General features: G+C 51.2%; 2 protein-coding genes across 2 annotated transcripts in view; one reads left to right on the top strand and one right to left on the bottom strand.

The window, feature by feature from the left end:
- Window positions 1-482: 482 nt before the first annotated feature.
- SEPTIN11 (septin 11) overlaps window positions 483-17,804 on the top strand; it is an 81,887-nt gene continuing 64,565 nt past the window's right edge. Inside the window, exon 1 of the mRNA XM_084519281.1 lies at window positions 483-719. The gene's annotated coding sequence lies outside the window, so the exon portion shown is untranslated. The remainder of the gene's footprint in view (window positions 720-17,804) is intronic.
- Window positions 3,980-6,140, bottom strand: LOC311436805 (16 kDa beta-galactoside-binding lectin). Its single transcript, XM_084519283.1, has 4 exons — window positions 5,982-6,140; window positions 4,675-4,754; window positions 4,342-4,513; window positions 3,980-4,187 (listed from the first exon to the last, which is right to left on the bottom strand). Exons 1-4 carry the CDS (start codon window positions 6,096-6,098, stop codon window positions 4,044-4,046), a joined length of 513 nt encoding a protein of 170 aa, XP_084375409.1. The 5' UTR covers window positions 6,099-6,140; the 3' UTR covers window positions 3,980-4,043.

Below are 17,804 nucleotides of genomic sequence, written 5' to 3'. Positions count from 1 at the left end.
TGTCCCCTTGTAGGGTAGGGAGCTGGAGCCATTTGTGGAGAATGGCAGACTACTGTCAGCACATCTGCTCCGTTTCTTTGAAGGTTAGGGATAAGGCTGTGTTTCCTGTACCCCATAATGTAAAGTTGGTAAATGTGAGCCAGACAGCTTTTTTTCCTTTGTGATTCACAACTTGAGACCATGTATTTCTGTCAGGGTTGCCCAAGATTTCTAATAAAAGTCACCACAGCGCAGCTATTTGGTTGAGCCAAAATAAAACCACGATTTAAAAAAAAAAAAAAATTAAAGCATAGCATTTGAGAAAGAAAAGCCATTGTGGAAGATTTCAAAAGAGAAAATGGCTTTTCTGCAAATATCAGTTTGTCACGCAGGCCAGTTTTATGGGGTGAGGCACTGAGCCAGAGGAGGTGGTGGGCAGGCGCCATTTTGCCTCAGCGGGGCCGGTGGGCGCCATTTTACCTCACGAAGGGGCTGGGCAGGGCCTCCCCTCCTGCCTCACTGGAGGGAGCAGCGCACAGCAGGGCAATGCCACAGACACCCCTGTGGCCAACAGCACCAAAATCTCCAAAAAGTGTTAGCAGGGCTTGCCACCTGTCCCCCCCAGGTGTGTTTTACCATTAGAACCTGTGAGTAATCAGGGCCAGTGAGGGACAGCTCGGCTCAGGATGGTCAGTCAGGAGCCCACATACAGCACACTGCCGGGAGCCTCTGGAAAAAGGGTGAGTATATTTAAATTTTTATACATTTTTTCTCCACATAGGAAGGCTTTGCAGCCTGGACCTCTTTGCTTGCACCTACTGCGAGTGTGTAGGGGGTTTGGTTTCCACGAGGGTTTCCTCAGAGGGAGGGAGGCAGTGTGTGGAGACATGGTGGTGCTTGCCTGGGGTTTTTCCCAGCAGGGTGTGCAGGCACAGCGGTGGTAGCCAGGTGCTTTGTCTTATCCCTTGGTTCCTGTCACCAGACAGCTTCCCATGGTCTGTACCCACCTGACCCTGAGGGCTCAGTGTCCCACAACTGCAGCCAGCTTTGTGCTCAGGCTACCATCATGCTACAAGGGGCATTGTGTAGAAAAAAACTTCCAGTGCACAGCCCCAGGAAGTGGGGACAGTTATCAGGTAATACAGCTTATAGTTTGAGGATGGATTTTGGAAAGGATTTTTGAAAGTGAGTGGGTGACAGGGTTTCCATTTGCCTTGTAAAGAATAAGGCCAAGATCAAGGGAGCAGAAGGTGAGCAGACAAAGAAAGAACATGGCTGTCCACACACCCAGTGCTCTTGGAAAAAGCTGACTGGAGGTCACATTTCCATTTTGTACAACACATGCTAATTCCCTTCTTATAAGTCTGTTGTCTGAAAGAAATACTCTTGCATCTTTTTTGCCTGTGAATATGTGATTTAAGTGGGAGGTGACCCAGCTGTCTCCCCCTTCCCCACCATAACTTTGGTTGCCCGTTGGCTTCCCCAGCTTTCTCCTTCAGACACTGCTCATGCTTACACTATTCCCCATTTCTACATGCAGACTGTCTTTTGAGGCTGTGTTGTAGAGTGGTATATGCACACTTGCGTAGCTAGAGTCACTCAGATGGCCTATTTCTGTCAAGTGAAGTTAATGTGAACTGCTCAAGGAGAAGTTATTTTTGAGAAGACAAAGCTGCTGGTCTGTCTGGCCCATTACTACTCTTTCAGGTCCTGTGTAAGGTTTTAATTCCTCTGTCACATTTACTTTTTCCATACTAACCTCTTCTGCAGTTGTGCATTTATTCTCCATTTCTTAAGTGTGAATTGATAACACACAACATATTTTTTTGTTCATGTTGTCATAGCCTTACAGCTGCTTTCCAGGGTCTTAGAGGTCCCATTATGCCTCCCCATGATGCTGTAAGGCAAGAAAGTGCTGCAGCTTTGGTTCCTGGTGAATAACCAAGAATCAAGGCTGACTGCGGTGTAGTAAACTTGAAGGATTCAGTACATGCAACCCCCCTTAACAGGGATCAGTGCTGTTTTCCTCCCTCTCCTGGTCTCAGTGAGGAGGTAACCTGTAGGATCTTGATTCCTTCTGGGAAGTATTACTGGACTGAAAGACTCTCTACAGATGTGACAGGATTTATATAGAAAGAGAAAACCCACACCTCTGGGCCCTGCTGTCTGTGCTTTTGTGCTCCACCCAGAGCAAGCAGAGCTCAGGTTCCTCCCAAGGATACTGAAAAGCAAAGTTCACCATGCCTTTCAAGCAGGACTTACTTGGCAGGGATCCAGCTCTGGCTTTACATTCACTGTGACCCTCTGCCTGCAGCAGGGCATAGCATTCTTGCTTTCCTGATCTCTCTAACAGCAAGTCTCACCATTACTCTAGAAGCCCGTTGGAGCACTCCACGTTTACTCTGCCTGTTTAACAGTGTCACTTACAGAAACAGGAGCATTCAGAAGTCTGGGACATGGGAGAACACGACTCAAGAGGCAGGAAGTGCTGGCAAAGGCATGCTTCCTTCCTCCCCTTTCTCCCCTTTTGAGGTCTCCTTAGTGGTAGCTGCCAGTGTTAGAAAGCAGGATAAGCCTAATTAACCATTGTGGAAAGTACAAGGGGGGGCAGTCCCCATGAAGGGGCTGTTTGTGCTCTGAGCACAGTGGTCAGGACCACACGTGGCTAGCCTACCTAGAAGTCAGGACTGCCAGCCTAGCAGGCAAAAATGAGATCAACTTTTCTCTTGTCAGTGCTGACAGACACATATTTCATCTAATCCAAGTAGCTGGCACAGGCACCTGAAGTAAGCTCCACGTCCCACTGCAACATAAGGGCTTTCTACTCCTTTCTAATAAAGGGAACACTTTATAGCTTAGTGTACCTTCAGACATTAGAACAGGGAGAGAGGGGAACAAGCCAAAAGCCATCTTCTCCCCTCCTACCACAAAGTTTCAATAGCCTTAAAAAAAAAAAAAAAAAAAAAAACACACACACACCCAGAAAGCCTCCAGCTCATTCGCACTCCACAAGTCCCTCACTGGCATTAGCTGCACCAGCTCTCAGGTGAAACCAACAGAGTCCCGTCTCCACAGCTGTGCCCACAAGGGGAGTGGCAGGACCCAGCTGTAACCCGTGCCCTTCTGGCAGTGCTCCAAGAAGGCCTCCAGGGCAGGGCTGCCAAACAGCAGAGGGAAAAGGGTGTCCAGAAGCTGCCTCCAGATCAGTCACCTCACAGATTCCTCAGCTCTACAGCAGCTGCTGCAGGACAACGTTACTTCCACACAGCACATGCGCTGGCACAAGGGCGGCAGGACTGCAGCCTGTCAGCCTCCCCATAAGAAGTATTCAAATGGCTGAAATACTCCGCAGAGGATTACTGCCCTACCCCAGCAGCTGGCCTGGCTGCTCAGCTGTTCAAAGCAACCACAGCCTGGTCCAAAGCAGCCCCGCTGTCAGAGATTAGCCAGCGGGACTCAAATTCCACCACTTCAGCAGCATTTGGCTAAGGTAGCACCTTGCACCTGCATAGTTGGGGTCAGGACTGTCACAGCTGCAACACCACAGGGCCAGCCCCACAGCCCAGCAGCCTGCCCAGGCTCCCTCTGCAGGGCTCTGTTACCTTTCACCAGGTCCTCAGTCGCTGCAGCAGCCCCAACTCAGTCCCTGCTTGGGCATGGCTAGCAGGCAGCTCGGGAGCAGCTGTAGCAGACACACTCCAAGGCACTGCATGAGCAAAGCGAAGGGGTTTCAAGCAGAAGAGACGATTCACCAAGCTTATTTTCATGTGCCTAACTGCAACTACTTGTATTTGGTGCACTTGGGATCCAACAGCACTACTGCTAAGGTAGCTTGAGTCACAGTAGGTCATGCTTTGCCAGCCATGTGGTCCAGCCCTGTACCAGCTGCAGGGCAGCAGTGTAAATAAGCACATCAGTGGATACTGAACCTTTCCCCCTGTCCACCCCTGTAGCACACACAGGAGCAAGCAAATTAGAGCAGGAAACAGCAGAGAAAGCAGCCAGGGCAAGTTTGGGTTTATTTCACTATGCAGGGGGAAAGAAAACAAGACAAGCTGTAGCAGTTAGCTAAACTTAATGGCTTTGACTTTAAAGTCACCCTCCACAGCCAGGTATTGAATTTTCTCCATGCCCAGCCGATTGGGGAACTCGAACTCCGCTTCAGGCAGCTTCACCTTTACCTCTGTGGCATCGAAGGAGATACAGATCTGCAGGGAACCACAAAGAGGAAGGCTTATGCATCACTGGTCACAAGCCAGGCTCGGTGCAGGACAGTTGAGGTGGCCACTGGTGGCAGCATTAAGAGCCCCGAGCCCATCAGTGCCCTGTGCCAGGGCCTTGCACAGACCCCCGGGGCCTCACCTCAATCTTGTCACCGTGCTGGAAGGGGAAGTCAGCCTTCCTGTCCTCCTCGCCCCACGTGCCATCCTCCTTCGAGTTGCACACGATAGTGTTGACATCCCCGTGGCAGTCGAAGCGAGGGTTGAAGTGCAGCATGAGGGTGCCGCTGTCCTTCCCCACGTTCACAGCAAACCTGGGGAGACCGAGGCAGCACCAAGGAGATGCTCCAGCCACCCCGTGCCAGCAAGCTGAACCCAGCAGGAGCTCCATTACCCCCGGCAAGGGCAGGAGCCTCTGCTGGGCTGCAGCCCCCCTGCAGTGCCCCATCAAGCCATCTGCCGCCTCCTCACTCACCCTTTGGCATCAGACAGGATCTTCCCTTTGACCTTGATGCACTCTCCCGGCTCGACATCCAGCTGAGTAACCACCAGTCCCTGTGGGGCCAAGCGGCAGGAGTTAGTCCATCCTAAAGCAAGCCTTCCAGTCCTGCCTGGGCTGAGGCACAAGCCAGGCCTGGCAGACCCGAGGACATTTGCAGTTTAGTGCTAGGACAGAGATGGAGTCAGCCCAGCCACCTTCACCAGGTCAGCAGCAGGCACTGGCACAGGTTTGCTAGCAGTTACGCAGCTTTTATAACATTACATCCTTCCCTAGGCGTGTCTCCAGCCTGCAGGGGCTACCAAAACATTTGCACACTTGACTCAGAGCTGCGTGCAGAAAGAGAGGGGGCAGTGGAGCCACTGCTGGCTGCAGCCCACCAAAGCACAACACCCCCAGGGAAGCTCTCATGGGGCAGACAAGGGCTTGTTCCTATCCTCAGAGCCAGATTATTCCGTCCCCCAGCCTCACACCTCCCAAGTAGGGTTTAACTCCCCCAGCCTAGAGCATAGAAGCTGTTTGGTGAGGTCAGGCGTAACTCAAGCCATGCTTTGGTGCCAGTGCTTCCAGGCCCGGGTGCAATAATGCTGAGCTGCATCCAGCCTGATAAGCAGATAAGAAGGCAGATAAGGCAGGGAGACTGCCTTCAGGCTGATCCCATTGCTCACTTGGGCTACTGCTCCAGCACCCAGAGCCCCCTCAGATGGCCACCCAGCCCAAGCGGTGCTCAGCCTCATGTCTGCTCCCTGCTGGGGTCAGATCCCTGCGGCCGCTAAGCTGCTTATTGCTGTGGCACTAACGCTGCCTTCTGGCTCTGCTTCTGGAGCCCCACAGGCACACAGCCCCAGTGGGGATCAGGGGGCAGACCTCTGGAGGAAAAGGGAGCTCAGGGCACAGTCAGCACACACTGCCATCCTGCTTTCCTCTCCTGCTGTATTGTTAGCCCCATCCTGTATCCAAAACAGATTTTTTTTTCAGAAGGAAAATAAGGAGTTTAACAGGAAAATGGCATTCAGACTGGTCCCAAAACTTCAGAGCACTCAGAGATACAAACATGCATTAAAACAGCTTTCCCACTCAGATAATATGCTAGAGAAGAGGGGGGGAAAAGAAAAGCGTCTGGTCAACCCTAACTGTTCCTCCCACAGCCACATATCAGCCGAGCATTTCCTCTCAGCTAATCCTTTTCCTCTCCTACCTCTGGCACCAAGCCCAAACCCCGCAGGCAGGCAGGCAAACCCTAGCCCTGCTCGGCGCTCCAGTCTGGCTCAGAGGGCACTCACTTGCTCCATGCTGCAGATCCCAGCCCCACCAGGCAGGACACCCCCGAGCCCCTGCTCCACAGCCCAGCGTGACTCAGCACCGAGCTCCAGCAGCTTAAATCCCTCGGGCAGGACCATCACATGATGGAGGGGGGGCGAAGAAGGGGATCGCTCGCAGCTGTTTGGAAGCTGGAGCTTTCCCAGCCATTTAAAGTGGGCAGCAGGAGATCTCTATTGATACTGCTCTTTGTGGGCAGGGTGTGTGTGTGATTTTATAAAGCTGGCGATTGTTTGCTTCTGCGTGATCCTAGAAATCCTTACTGTAAGCTCTTCTAGCCGCTATGCCGTGTATATTGGCTCGCAGCCCGAGTGTGGCTCCGTGCCTGCAGCGAGGTGCCTGCTTTTTGTTAAGTGATCCCTGCCTAAAACCGGGGCTGGAGTCCTCGTGTTACTGCTGCAAAGCCACTGCCTCGCAGAATATGTGTGTGTGTGCTCAGCCTCTCAGCCTGGCCTCGTGCTTGCAAGGAGACTGGGCTGCCGGGAGCCCCAGGGTATGCAACGTTACTGCTTACAGTACAATAAAACCCCGGAGTTTGTGGTGTGCAGTGCCAGAGCTTAAAAAGTGCCTGGAAGTTGAGGCTGCTGGTGTGAGGCACAACTAGATGTGAGAATTTGGGCTGCAGCTTTTGAGAAGCAGCGTGATCTGGCTGGATCCATTCCAGTCTCAGACTCCAAAGGGAAAAGAGAAATGCTTTTTTGGCGGACAAAGAAGTTGGGCAGGGTTGACTGCAAGCGGCGAGAAAGGAGGCTGTTTTCCCAGCCAGCCCCTAACTCCTGCTGTTCACCTTTGCTGCGTCCCTTACAAGCACACCGTCCCTGCCCCGAGGGGCTTTGGGGAGGGGAAGGTGGGAGCGTGGCCAGGTCAGCTGGGTGCCGCGTGTGGCTTTGGATTAGCCTTAGCAGGGTCCTCAGGCCTCCGTGCCTCAGTTTCCCTCGTGCATGGAGGGGCACTGATGGCTTGCAGCTCCACAGCTCCGCTTGTGCAACGTGGGTCAGGGCTGCTGTGTAAATGCAGCACGCTGCTTGCTGGTTAAGCCTTGGCTGGCCTGTGAGATACCGATCTGCAGATAGCATTAGGGTGGGCTATGTGTGGCAGTTTATGACACCAAGTGCAGGAATTTAGGGCTAGGTAGCAGAAAGAGACACGCTGCCACGCAGGGGGCTGCTGGCACGTCAGCAGACCATGCTCGCTGGTATGCATCCTGGCTGCTGACACCATCCTTCACTCCTGCATCCCCCAACACCCGTTTCTGAACACTCCCGAGGCATTTCTGCATCCCATATGCCTCCGGGCAAATCAAAGCCGAGCTGCATTTGAACTAGAAAGTCACAGGTCTGAACTGTGACTGGGGTGTATGAAAGAAGGCAAAATGCTGACTAAAAGTACTGGTGGGCAAATCCCACACGTCATCTGGCTGCCAACTTGCTCCCTGGCCGTAGCACATTTAGACAAGGGCCACGCTGAAGCCGGGAGTCAGCTGCAGGAGCAGACCTGGTGCCCACAGCGAATGCCACCAGGAGCAGCCCCCGGCACGGACAGCAGGGAGAAACCCCAAGAAATTCCACCTTAAGGTTGCCCCAGTCTCTGGCACGATGTTAATGGGGATCACGTGTTAGAGGCTTTAGTCGCAGTTGTTCCCCTGTTTGCTGCCACGTGTGAGGGGTTGAGCAAATTCTGTTTGGTCGGTTGGGTTTTTGTGTTTGTTTTCCATTCAGCTCTGCAAAACCCCTGGAGATTTCTCCTCCTTTCAGTGCTGCAGTGTTTTTTTCTGGAGGCAGAGCTGCTGCCAAGTTGGGTGGTAGTGTCAGGGCCACGCAGTGCCATAGTGTTGTGCACCCCAACTCCCCTTCCAAAATGCACATTTCTCAGGGGCTGCTTTTTTTGCCTATCTCCTCCTCCTGCCCTGTCGTTCAGGCCGGGAGCTATCTGTCTAGTAGCACACAGGAGACCACACTGTTTGTTTTCCTTCAGCACTCCACACTGGCAGCCAGGCTGCGTGAGCAGCAAACCCTCTGGTCTTGCCCCTGATTTACAGCACTCCTGGTCCTAGGTCCTGTGAAATCAGCAGCGTTTAGTCTCAGGCAGCAGTGCCAAGATGCCAAACTGCCCGCCCAGCTCCAGGTCCCCAGCCCAAAGCCTTAGTTTCTCTCTTGATTTGCACAGACTGGAGGAAGACAACCAGCCAGTCTGATTTTCTCCTAACAGTCCCCAGAAATGCCCCAGATTTGCCTTTAAAAATATAAATGGCAAGCAGATGTAATGTGCTGATTATTGCTCTTCTTCATCTTCTGCAAGAGGAGGTACGCCCTAGCCCTCGGCAGGTCTTATCTCTGGTAATGACGCCTGCCACTAGGAGTGACACGCTACAGGAGAGCTCCTCGCTTTCCTAGTGAGCCCAAGCCTACACTGCTCCGTGGCCCAGTTCACCGAGTACAGACAGCTCCTTCCTCAGGTGCTTTCCTTAGCAGAGATCTGTGGCAGTGTCTGGGTGGGATCCTGGCCTCAGCAACAACCCCTGATTACTCTCGCAACCTAAATACTTTTGCTAGAGTGGAAACTGTTTCTACCAGGCTGTCACCTAGTTAAGGCTATCGGGCACTTCCACTTAATCCCCTGCTACTGCTGTTGGTCTGCTTCTTCCTGCTTTTCCTTTAGCAAGTTGGTTGGGATCTCCTCTCAGAAGTTTGTGCCTTTTCACCTGCTAAGTACTCCTAAACCCCAAAGAGCTTTAATGTACAGTTTCTCTGGACCCTTTGCACCAAAGACCCCTTCCACGGCTGGCTACAACGCTGACACCACCACGGTGTCCCCAGCTCTGTGCTACCCACAGGGAAAGCTTCGGGGCTGGCCTGGAGACCAGGAAGGAAATGGAGCCCTCCCTAACACCCCACAAGGAAAATCCTTTAGGCTGCTCTGGAAAAGACCAGGCATGACTTGGGAGCCACAGGCCAGTCCGGCAGGAGGCCGGGACACCCTCCCAGCTCCTGTGGGCACCGAGCTTCCCCAGGCACCATTTCAGAGGGGGATTTGTGCCAGGAAGAGGGTCTGAAGGCTCAGGTCACTCGGGATGCTAGCTGGGGTTGCATGGCCACATACCACTACAGCATTTTTATCCCAGAGCATTTCCTGATTTCAGCTTCCTCTCTATTAAAAAGGAAGCACCTCTATTCCAAGTTAATTAGAAAGTTAATTATAAAGAACTTCTTGCACCATCTCACTGAGCAATGAAAGCAGTTTGCTGATCCCTTCAGTGGGATTTAAAGTAAGCCTCGTCATTTTTATATCCCTCATTAACGCTGACCCAAGCTGACAATACCCGTGTTTCATCACTCAGGGGAGCAGACTCAATGGGAGCAAGATGCAAGCTGCCTAGGAGAACTGGGGCTCTGTTATTTTGAGTTTCTCCCACTTTTGCACATCCCCGTACTTGATAGATTTGCAGGTGACAAACACCTCCTCAGCGTCTGTTTCTGCACCTCTGAGGAGCTGTTTACGTTTGCCCGTTTGAGGTCCCCGCTACTCTCAGCTTAGTTGTGACCACAGCACGGTTAGACCACCCCTCCGCCCCCTTCCTTACCACGTCAGTGTCTCAGGTGCACACCTGGGACAGACCTGCCAGCCCCCCTCCAACTGTGTATTTTCTAGAGGTCTGACAACGCTGGCAATTTGTGCCATTTATTTACGATACTGACGTTACATTTATGACAGCTACGATCACATTGCAAACTTCTGCAACAGGGAGCACGCCCTGAAACATTTTTCCCTGGGATGCCTCAGCAGCGCTTCCCAGGCATGCTGTGTTCCTGTGGTCTAGCTCCAGACAAGATGAGTTTAATTTGTAACTCGTCATCACCTGCAAGGTGGCTCGGTGAGGGGAGACAGGCCATTACACCTCCCCTATCCTTAGCTGAATTAAACATGTACAGGCCTTGAACTTGTTTACAAACAGGCGAGATGTGAGGCCAGCTGGAACGAGTGCACCTGCATTCCCCTCCCCAAGGTGCTCGGGCAGCACAGCTCGTTAGCTGGGTCTGGACCCAAAGGAGTGGAGGAAGATTACAAGCAACAAAACCCGTCCCAGTTAAGGCTAAAAGAAGGGTGTCTTGGCGGAGAGGGCTCACCGCTGGAGCTTGCCTTCTGGGCAGCTTTCATCTTGTGCAGCTCTGGTGGCTGCACACAGGTTGGGGGCTCGCCCCATTCACAAGTTAACATCCACCGCTCGGGGCCATCCATAAAGCTGAACTTCCTGGGCTTTAGCAGGAAACCTGGGCTGCTTTTCTCGAAGCTTATTGTAGACCTGCTTGATCGCAGGCCAAAGGACTGGATCTGTACCAGCTAAGACTTGAAGGACTGTCTGTATCCGCTCACGTGGCAGGTGACAGGTCCATGGTACAGACGCTGCCAGGCCTGCTTGTCCTCAAGTTGTCTGGAGAGATTCAGGGGAACCTGGGCAAGTGTAACATGGATTGCTGGTAAAAAAGTAAAATCAACCTCCCCATCTTCCCCATACATCGGATTCAGGCAGTACAGGCTATGTCTTTGCTTCCCCTCAGCAGCTCAGAATAGTGATGTCTGTTGGTACTTTTATTTCTTTTCTACTGTTTTCTAAAGCTCAGTTTTCTTCGTGTCCTTCTATGCAAAACCTGCAAGGCAGAGGTGTCCCTAGTACTGAAGGACCCTCAAATGGTTTTGTTTGGAACTTTGCTCAAACCAGAGGAGAAAAATACCTCACGCTGACTTGGGATAGAGTGGGACCTAACCTTCTGCGTCGGTCCTCTGTCCACTAAAGCTTCTCAGCAACCTTAAGCTGGACTCGTTTAGCAGAGCTCTCTAGCCTGTCACGTAGCACGTACAACATGCCAGGATGGTTTAGAAACTGAAACCATCTGGAGTTCTTTCCCCACAGAGGCATTTCTGTGCCAGAACTGGTCTCCTCGGAGCCACCCACACAGTGAGAAAGGATTGTATTAAAGCTGGCTCAAATTTTTAAAATTCAAGTTTTAGATAGAAAAAAAATATGTCAATCAGTATTTGAAAAATGCCTTGGAAAGAGCAAGTTGGTTACAAAATGTAGCAACAAACTTTGAATAAACACTAACCCTCTCCATTATCCCCAAAATACTAAAGTCCCTTCAAAATGACCCTCCCTGGGTTGAAGTTTCTTCCTTTCCTGCCCTCGTCTCCATCACTACATGTTTTCCAAGCAGATTTAGAGTTCACCTGAAATAAATCTTGTGTCACGAGGGCTCCCTTGCTTCAAAAACAAGCTTCGACCTTCTCTGTGTATTGAAGTGCAACAACCAAAGACACACTCAGGTATAAGACCAACATTATTGGATCCCTTTAGTACAATGGTTTCATCAGCTGATTGCTAAATCAAATTAATGCAGGGAAGCATTCTAGGAAGAGCTATAAAAGCCTACTATTGACATTATAAAATCCTGTCAATATTTTGCAACACAATGCCTTGCAGTTTGGGAGCACGAACCCTCTGCAGCCACACTGCAGCTCCCTGTGAGCAGAGAACGGGAATGATGTGGGGATTCTGGCAAGAAGCCATGACACTGAGGCGGTCATAAATAGCTGACCAGAAGGTTTATTTGGAGGTCATCTGAAAGCAGTGGTTAAAACCACCAAGGCAGAAGCGTGGGGGCTTCTTCATGGAAGAGCAACCCCCATGGACACATACCAGAGTGACTCCCATGCGGCTGCCTGGCAGGGACACACGTCACCCAGGCACCTCGGCCAGCATCCCCTCACCGCTGTGCTCCAGGCATTCCTAAGAGGCTGGAGGCAGCAGTGCTGAGACAGCAGGCGGGAAAGAAGACCAAGGGCAGTGACACCCGCATAAAATGCCTGGGAAGTGCCCTCAAAACATGGAGTGTCCATGCCAGGGTGCTCCGTGGCCAGCAAGGGAGAGCAGGAAGACTGGCTGTTTCAGCTGCCGTCTGGGTATGGGGTCTGCAGCAGCTGTCAGCCCCTCGCTGGTGTCTGTGGGTTGCTGTTCTCCAGGCAGCTTCTCCCAGCAGAGCGAGCAGCAGCGCATCAGCACTTGATGAGTTGCAGTGGGTGCCAGGGAGCACGTGGGAAGAGAAGACAGCACATCAACCTCCTCTGCACAGGACTAATGGCAAGGGCTACTGATATTCCTTGCAGTGAGCACGAGCACCACAGCTTGCAGATACTTTGGGCTACTACTTTGGTGCCCGAGCCCAGGAATCTCATCTCATCTCATCTCATCTCTTGGACCCAGGCGAGAGGCAGAACCACCAACACAGCTGGATGGCTGCAGCAGCACAGGCTTAAGGGACACTGGTTTGGGTTCGGGGTGGTGTTAGGGTTAGGGTTAGGGAATGCCAGGCTGGGTAACCTAACATGCAGCGCACGTCTTCAGCCATTCCACAGCTGCCATCCTCCCAGGTAGCTGCTGGACCTTTTTATGGAAAGGCCCGGAGTTGGCTCCGGCTGTAAATCAGTATCGAAGGCAGGCAGATCATTTGGTCGTCTTCCATTATTGATGACAGGCCATTTCGCGGGTGACAGCTGAAGAAGACAGGCAGTTAGAAATACGGATGCACAAAAAGACCTTGAGAAATGTTCTTGCAAGTGGTAGTTCAACAAACTCTGTTTGGTAGCAAGAATGTCGTTACTGAGCACCGTGGGCAGAGCAGAAACCCTGCTCTTAAATCCCCTGAAGGCTGTTGTGAGCTTGCTTGGAGCTCCTGGGTGGGTCCCTAAAGAAACTGGCCACAGCGTGATGAGACGAAGCAGAGGAGAGCCCTGAGCATCTCCTCGCATCTGTGGGATGTGAGGAGAAAGGAGGGCAGACAGGATTTCTCACACCACCAGGAAACAGGAAATTGGGAGAGGGCGAGTTGTGCGAGAGCCTCGGCGGTGACTCATGGTTGCACCATGCCCCCGAGGGTGGGAGCAGAACAACTTAACGCAGCAGCCACCACGTTAGTCAGCCAGAGGTGGCAGGCTCTGCCAAGGCACACGGAGACACTGCCCTCGCTGGCGTGGGGGAGCAGCCAGCTGTCTGACAGGGGCTGCCAGCACATAACCCCACAGCAGCTTCAGAAGCAGCAGCCCCAGGATAAACAAGCATCACACCTGTGAAAATCCAGGTGAGCAGAACCCAGGGCAAGCACCGCTACGTCCACCCTTCCCCCTGGTCCCCAGCAGGAGGAAGGGGACTCGTCTAGCTGCTGCGTCTGTGTGCAGGGGTGTTTGGTCACCCCCATGGCCCCCCAGCAGCTACAAAGCCATCCAGCCTGAAATCAGCAGGTGAGCGCTGTCAGGAAGAGCAGCCTTGGCGTGAGGAAGCAACCAGAAACCAAGGGAGAAACCAGCAAGAAACTGCAAACTGCTTAACTCACCTACTCGGTGTTTGTAAAGCAAAAGAAAAAAAACCAAATGCAATGCAAGGAACGCCTGAACAGAAAGATGAAGGTTTTCCTCCAGCATGCCATTCAGCTGCTGACTAAACCAGCTCCGGGTTTAAGCAAAGCAAAATGGGTACGTTCCCGTCTCTGTGCCCATCCGTGTCTCTGCCTGGAGGCAGTGCTGCCAGGCTCGCTGACCTCCTCTGGACGGTCTTCATTAGAGCCTCTTGCCTAGGAGCTGCCCTGCCTTGGGAAGAGCATTTCACTGCCTTAAAAAATAATCATTTAAACCACATCTACTCGTGGAGGTATCTCACTTTGTACAGTGCCATGCAGTTGCTTGTCTTCTTCTGGAAACAGATGTGGTTTAACATATACATGCTATGTGTTATGAAACAAAGTTTCTCATCCCCCCCCCCTTCTTGGAAGATGCTTTATACTTAGGGATTTGTGAGTTTTGTCTGCTTCTGGTGCTTGCTGCAAACTGGTGTCTCCTGCCTGGCACAGGTCTTGTCTTTGCCTTTGTACTGCAGTGAGCACAACTGAGATGGGGAGAGCAAATACAAGATAACATGTTTGTGCCATATGAACCTGCAGCAAAAAAAAAAAGTTAAAGCAGGGTTTAAGCCTCACCTTTACTGTCACTAATGTTGCGACTCATGCACAGAGCTGAAACCCCGCTGAAGTATTTTAATGTAATGAGACTGTCCAGGTAGGGAAAGAGCAAGGCTAATTGCTAATGAGGTTGAACTCTTTTATCCACGTGTCTTATAAGGGAATTTATCCCTTCTAGTGCGGGAGGTTAGCAGTTCACTCTCTCCTATGGTGTCCAGCAGGTGCCTAGGGAAGGTGGCGGGGCTGACTTGGTACCCCTTGGTGGGAGCACAGCCCCCGGGGAAGGGACGGCGCCGCACTCAGGGCACAGTGCGGGTGAGGACAAGGTCACAGCACAGGGTCCCACCCCGGTTGCCCAGCCTGCCTACTCAGATGCGTGTGTGGGCTGAACTGGAGGCACTGGCATAGCCAGGGATATGGAGCAGTGCCGTGACACGCAGGCTTCCCCTGGAGAAAAGCCCCAAGGAGGCCAAAGCCACAAGAGGGAAGCTAGAGATGGAGTACGTGGGGGGCAACACTGCTGCCCCCGAGCTCTGCACAGCCCCTGCCAAAGCCCTATGGGGGGAGCAGCAGCCCCTCAGACAAGGGCTGCAGCCCCACGCACACATGATGAATGAATAGCCCAAATCCTGGCACTGCAGATACTGCCCCAGCACAGGGAGAACCAGAGGAGATAAGGAGGGCGAAGTGCTTGCTGGTGGAGGGAGCCCAGCTCAGCGTCCCCGTGACAACACCACGCTCCCCAGTACGTGTTTTCTGTGCTTGCTGCAAGCGAGCCTCAGGACCTTCCCCTTTCCCCTCAGCAATGCTTTCTGTTTACCCATTGGCATGCAACTGCCCCACGGACTTTGGACAACCTGTGATAACATCCACCCCGTGCTGGGCCGTGCAAAGCTGTTTGTCACCCGCTGAGTTACAGGAACCCGGGCGTGGGGCACTGCTGCAAATTCCCCTGGCTGCCACTTCTAAAATACTCCGGGCTGCCTCAGGTGCAACACAACACCTTTGCTGTTACCACATCCATCGGTTTATTCCTCAAGGCCATAGCTGTGCCTCAGGAGAATGGAAAGAAAAGACCCCAACCCATAACCAACCTGACAGAGGCCCAGCAGTAGGGGCAGCCGCGGTGCCACATCTTGAGGGACCTTGGTCACTGCTTCCCACGGCAGCACTACAGACACGAGCCAAGGACCAGCCACCACAGACCGAAGTGTTTGTGTGGAGGAACTTGTGGTGGGTCTCTATCAGAACAGTATGGTATGGGTTTTGTGTTCCCCTTCAATGCCATCAGGGCTGAAGAGATGCTAATGAGCCCAATAAAGGTATATTACAGAAATAAATTCAGCTTTTCTTGCTTTGCTCGCTCTTTATGAGCAGGCTGCACAGGAGGGCAGTCCTGAGCCCTGGCACGCATTAGGAACACAAGTGCCCTATACAGATTTTTAAGTACCCTGCCCTTTGAATCATTTAAGCTCTGCAGAACCAGGTTTGCCCCAGCAGGTCAGGCTGTTTGCTCTGGTGAAGGGAGCACAGCCCTCACAAGATATCCCAGCTTTGCAGACAGGCTATTGCCCTGACACTTGCTGCGGTGGGTGAGGCAGGTAACTGGTGCCTCAGCACCTGGTAGCACCCAGACACTCAGCTACGTAAGGCTCTGGCCTCTCTAGCAGATCTGGCTAACACGAGCGCTTCAGTTGTGCAAGGAAGTGCATTATTTTTCCTATCCAACACCTCTTAAAACAGCTTGCTTTTTTGTGTCTTTTTCCCGTATGTTTTCTTTTCCCTTTCCCTCCCTCTGAGGACTAAGATACTCTTCTCCTTTTTACTACCCTTTTCTTACAGTGATAACATGCTCTCTTCTGACAGTTTCCTACCTCTCCCCCATATCCATTTTACACTCTCCCTATAAAAAGTCCCTTTTATTTCAAAATCTGCATAACTAAGACACAACCATGTTTACCTAACTGCAGAATGAAGCTAATGAAATCATGTTTTTTTTTTCTCCTTTCTTGCTAATTCCCCTTCCTGCTGCCGCTCTCTAGGCAAACTACAAGAGCTCAGGAAGCAAACCCTGCAAAGGGTAGGAATGAAGCCTTCCCCAGCCTCCTTTTAAGCAGACTATACCGACTGCTGAGGCTATGCAAGGGGATAGGTACTATTATTTTGTTCAGGTTTGGGGCTTATACATGTGACTGGGGACATGCAGATCAGGGAGGAATATCCTTAGATAGTCTTAGACACTTTTGAGGTGGGAATGTTGTTGTTTACTCTGTTTGTTGTTTTTTTTATTATTATTATTATTGTTGTTGTTGTTGTTTTTAATTGTTAAAGATGTTTCTTTTGAGCTAATATTTTTAAAATTTATTTTTCTTTTTCAGTTCAAGTAAGTTCTTTGGATAGTTTTCCTGAACATATCATCATTAAATGTTTCTGCTAAATCATTTTAAGCTGATATCTCTAAGTATTTCCCTGCTGACTGTAAAACAAACCTACTTGTTTGCTTATATAGCTTACGTTGGGGATAAAGGGTGCTGTTTTGGCTAAACTGAGAATTCAACTTCCAATGCTTTGCAGTGCAACTTAGCTTCCACAGACAATATTTTTTCCTCTGAAGGGCTAACAACTCTGGTTTTAATGGGGATATTTCCTGCAGAAAATTCCACAGTTAATTGGTTTTTCCTTCTTGCAAAGCCCACCCTGCTAACCCGCCACCTGGTTCTACTTGCAGTACATGTTGTCATCAGAAATGCGAACTTTAACAAGATTTCGTAGCACTCGGGCTTGGTTCATTACTTGTTTAAAATCTGCAAGACGTTCATCTCACTCCGGAGTTGTATATAAATAATTTAAACCCATTGGCATTTGTCACAGCAGAACAAAGTAGATCTTGTGTGATGGATTCCTGGATGCGTGCATTTTTAACTGCAAATTCCCTTCCTTGCTGCTTCAGAAAGGTGCTGTGGTACAAAGGGCATCCTGGCCATTAGCTTCAGTTACTGCCATTCTGCTGTGCTGCTTATCTGCTCTGCCAAAGAATGCCTTTTAATTGCATAAAAGTCTTCTGGGCTGCATGAGCTGAGGTACGACAGCTGCTCTTGTATTCAGCCCTTGTGCAGAGGCTTGTTTAAAAACAAAAAATCAACCACCCTGAAGCATGGTAGCTTGTTACCAGCTTGCTGCTCTTTGATTGGAAAGCTTCACATACGTTTGGTGTGTTTGTAGATGGGAAGCTCCCTCAGAGCTGGAGAGCTTTCATTTGCTGGCTGGGAGGAGCTTCGTATCTTCAAGGAATGGCTCTGCCATAAAATGTGACTCAACTTGAGGTTTACCCCACTCAGCATAAATGAAGACTGGTTTAAATGCTAGCCTTGCACACTCCTGGGGCTTGAGAAGTCATTCCACCAAGCTAAAATGATGAAGACCCTGTGAGCAAAGGGCAGTTTGTGACTAACAAAGGCTTGATAGCTGAGCAGTCGCATCGCACTGCCAGCTCACTTGTGCACCTGGTGTTAGTAAAGGCTGCAGCATGAATCTAAGCCCAGTCACAATCTGGAAACGTAATTGGGACCTTACCAGAGGCTCCATGAATCAGGCGAATGTCCACCTCTGCTGTGCTGTCTGCTTTTAGCAATCCCAGGAGCGGGCATGGCAGCACGCAGCCCTGCAGCAGGGAGGTGACAAGAAGAGGGGGTATTGCACTTTCAGGGTTACCTGCTTGCTAACTTTGTAAGACCCAGGGTTTTACGGGTATGGGGTGGGCAAAGGCTACTGAGTGAATGCCCT

The sequence above is a fragment of the Aythya ferina genome (assembly GCF_964211825.1).
Source record: "Aythya ferina genome assembly, chromosome: 4".
NCBI classification, from domain to species: domain Eukaryota; kingdom Metazoa; phylum Chordata; class Aves; order Anseriformes; family Anatidae; genus Aythya; species Aythya ferina.
The sequence above is the reverse complement of the archived record's forward strand: the minus strand, read 5'-3'. Positions and strand labels throughout refer to the sequence as shown.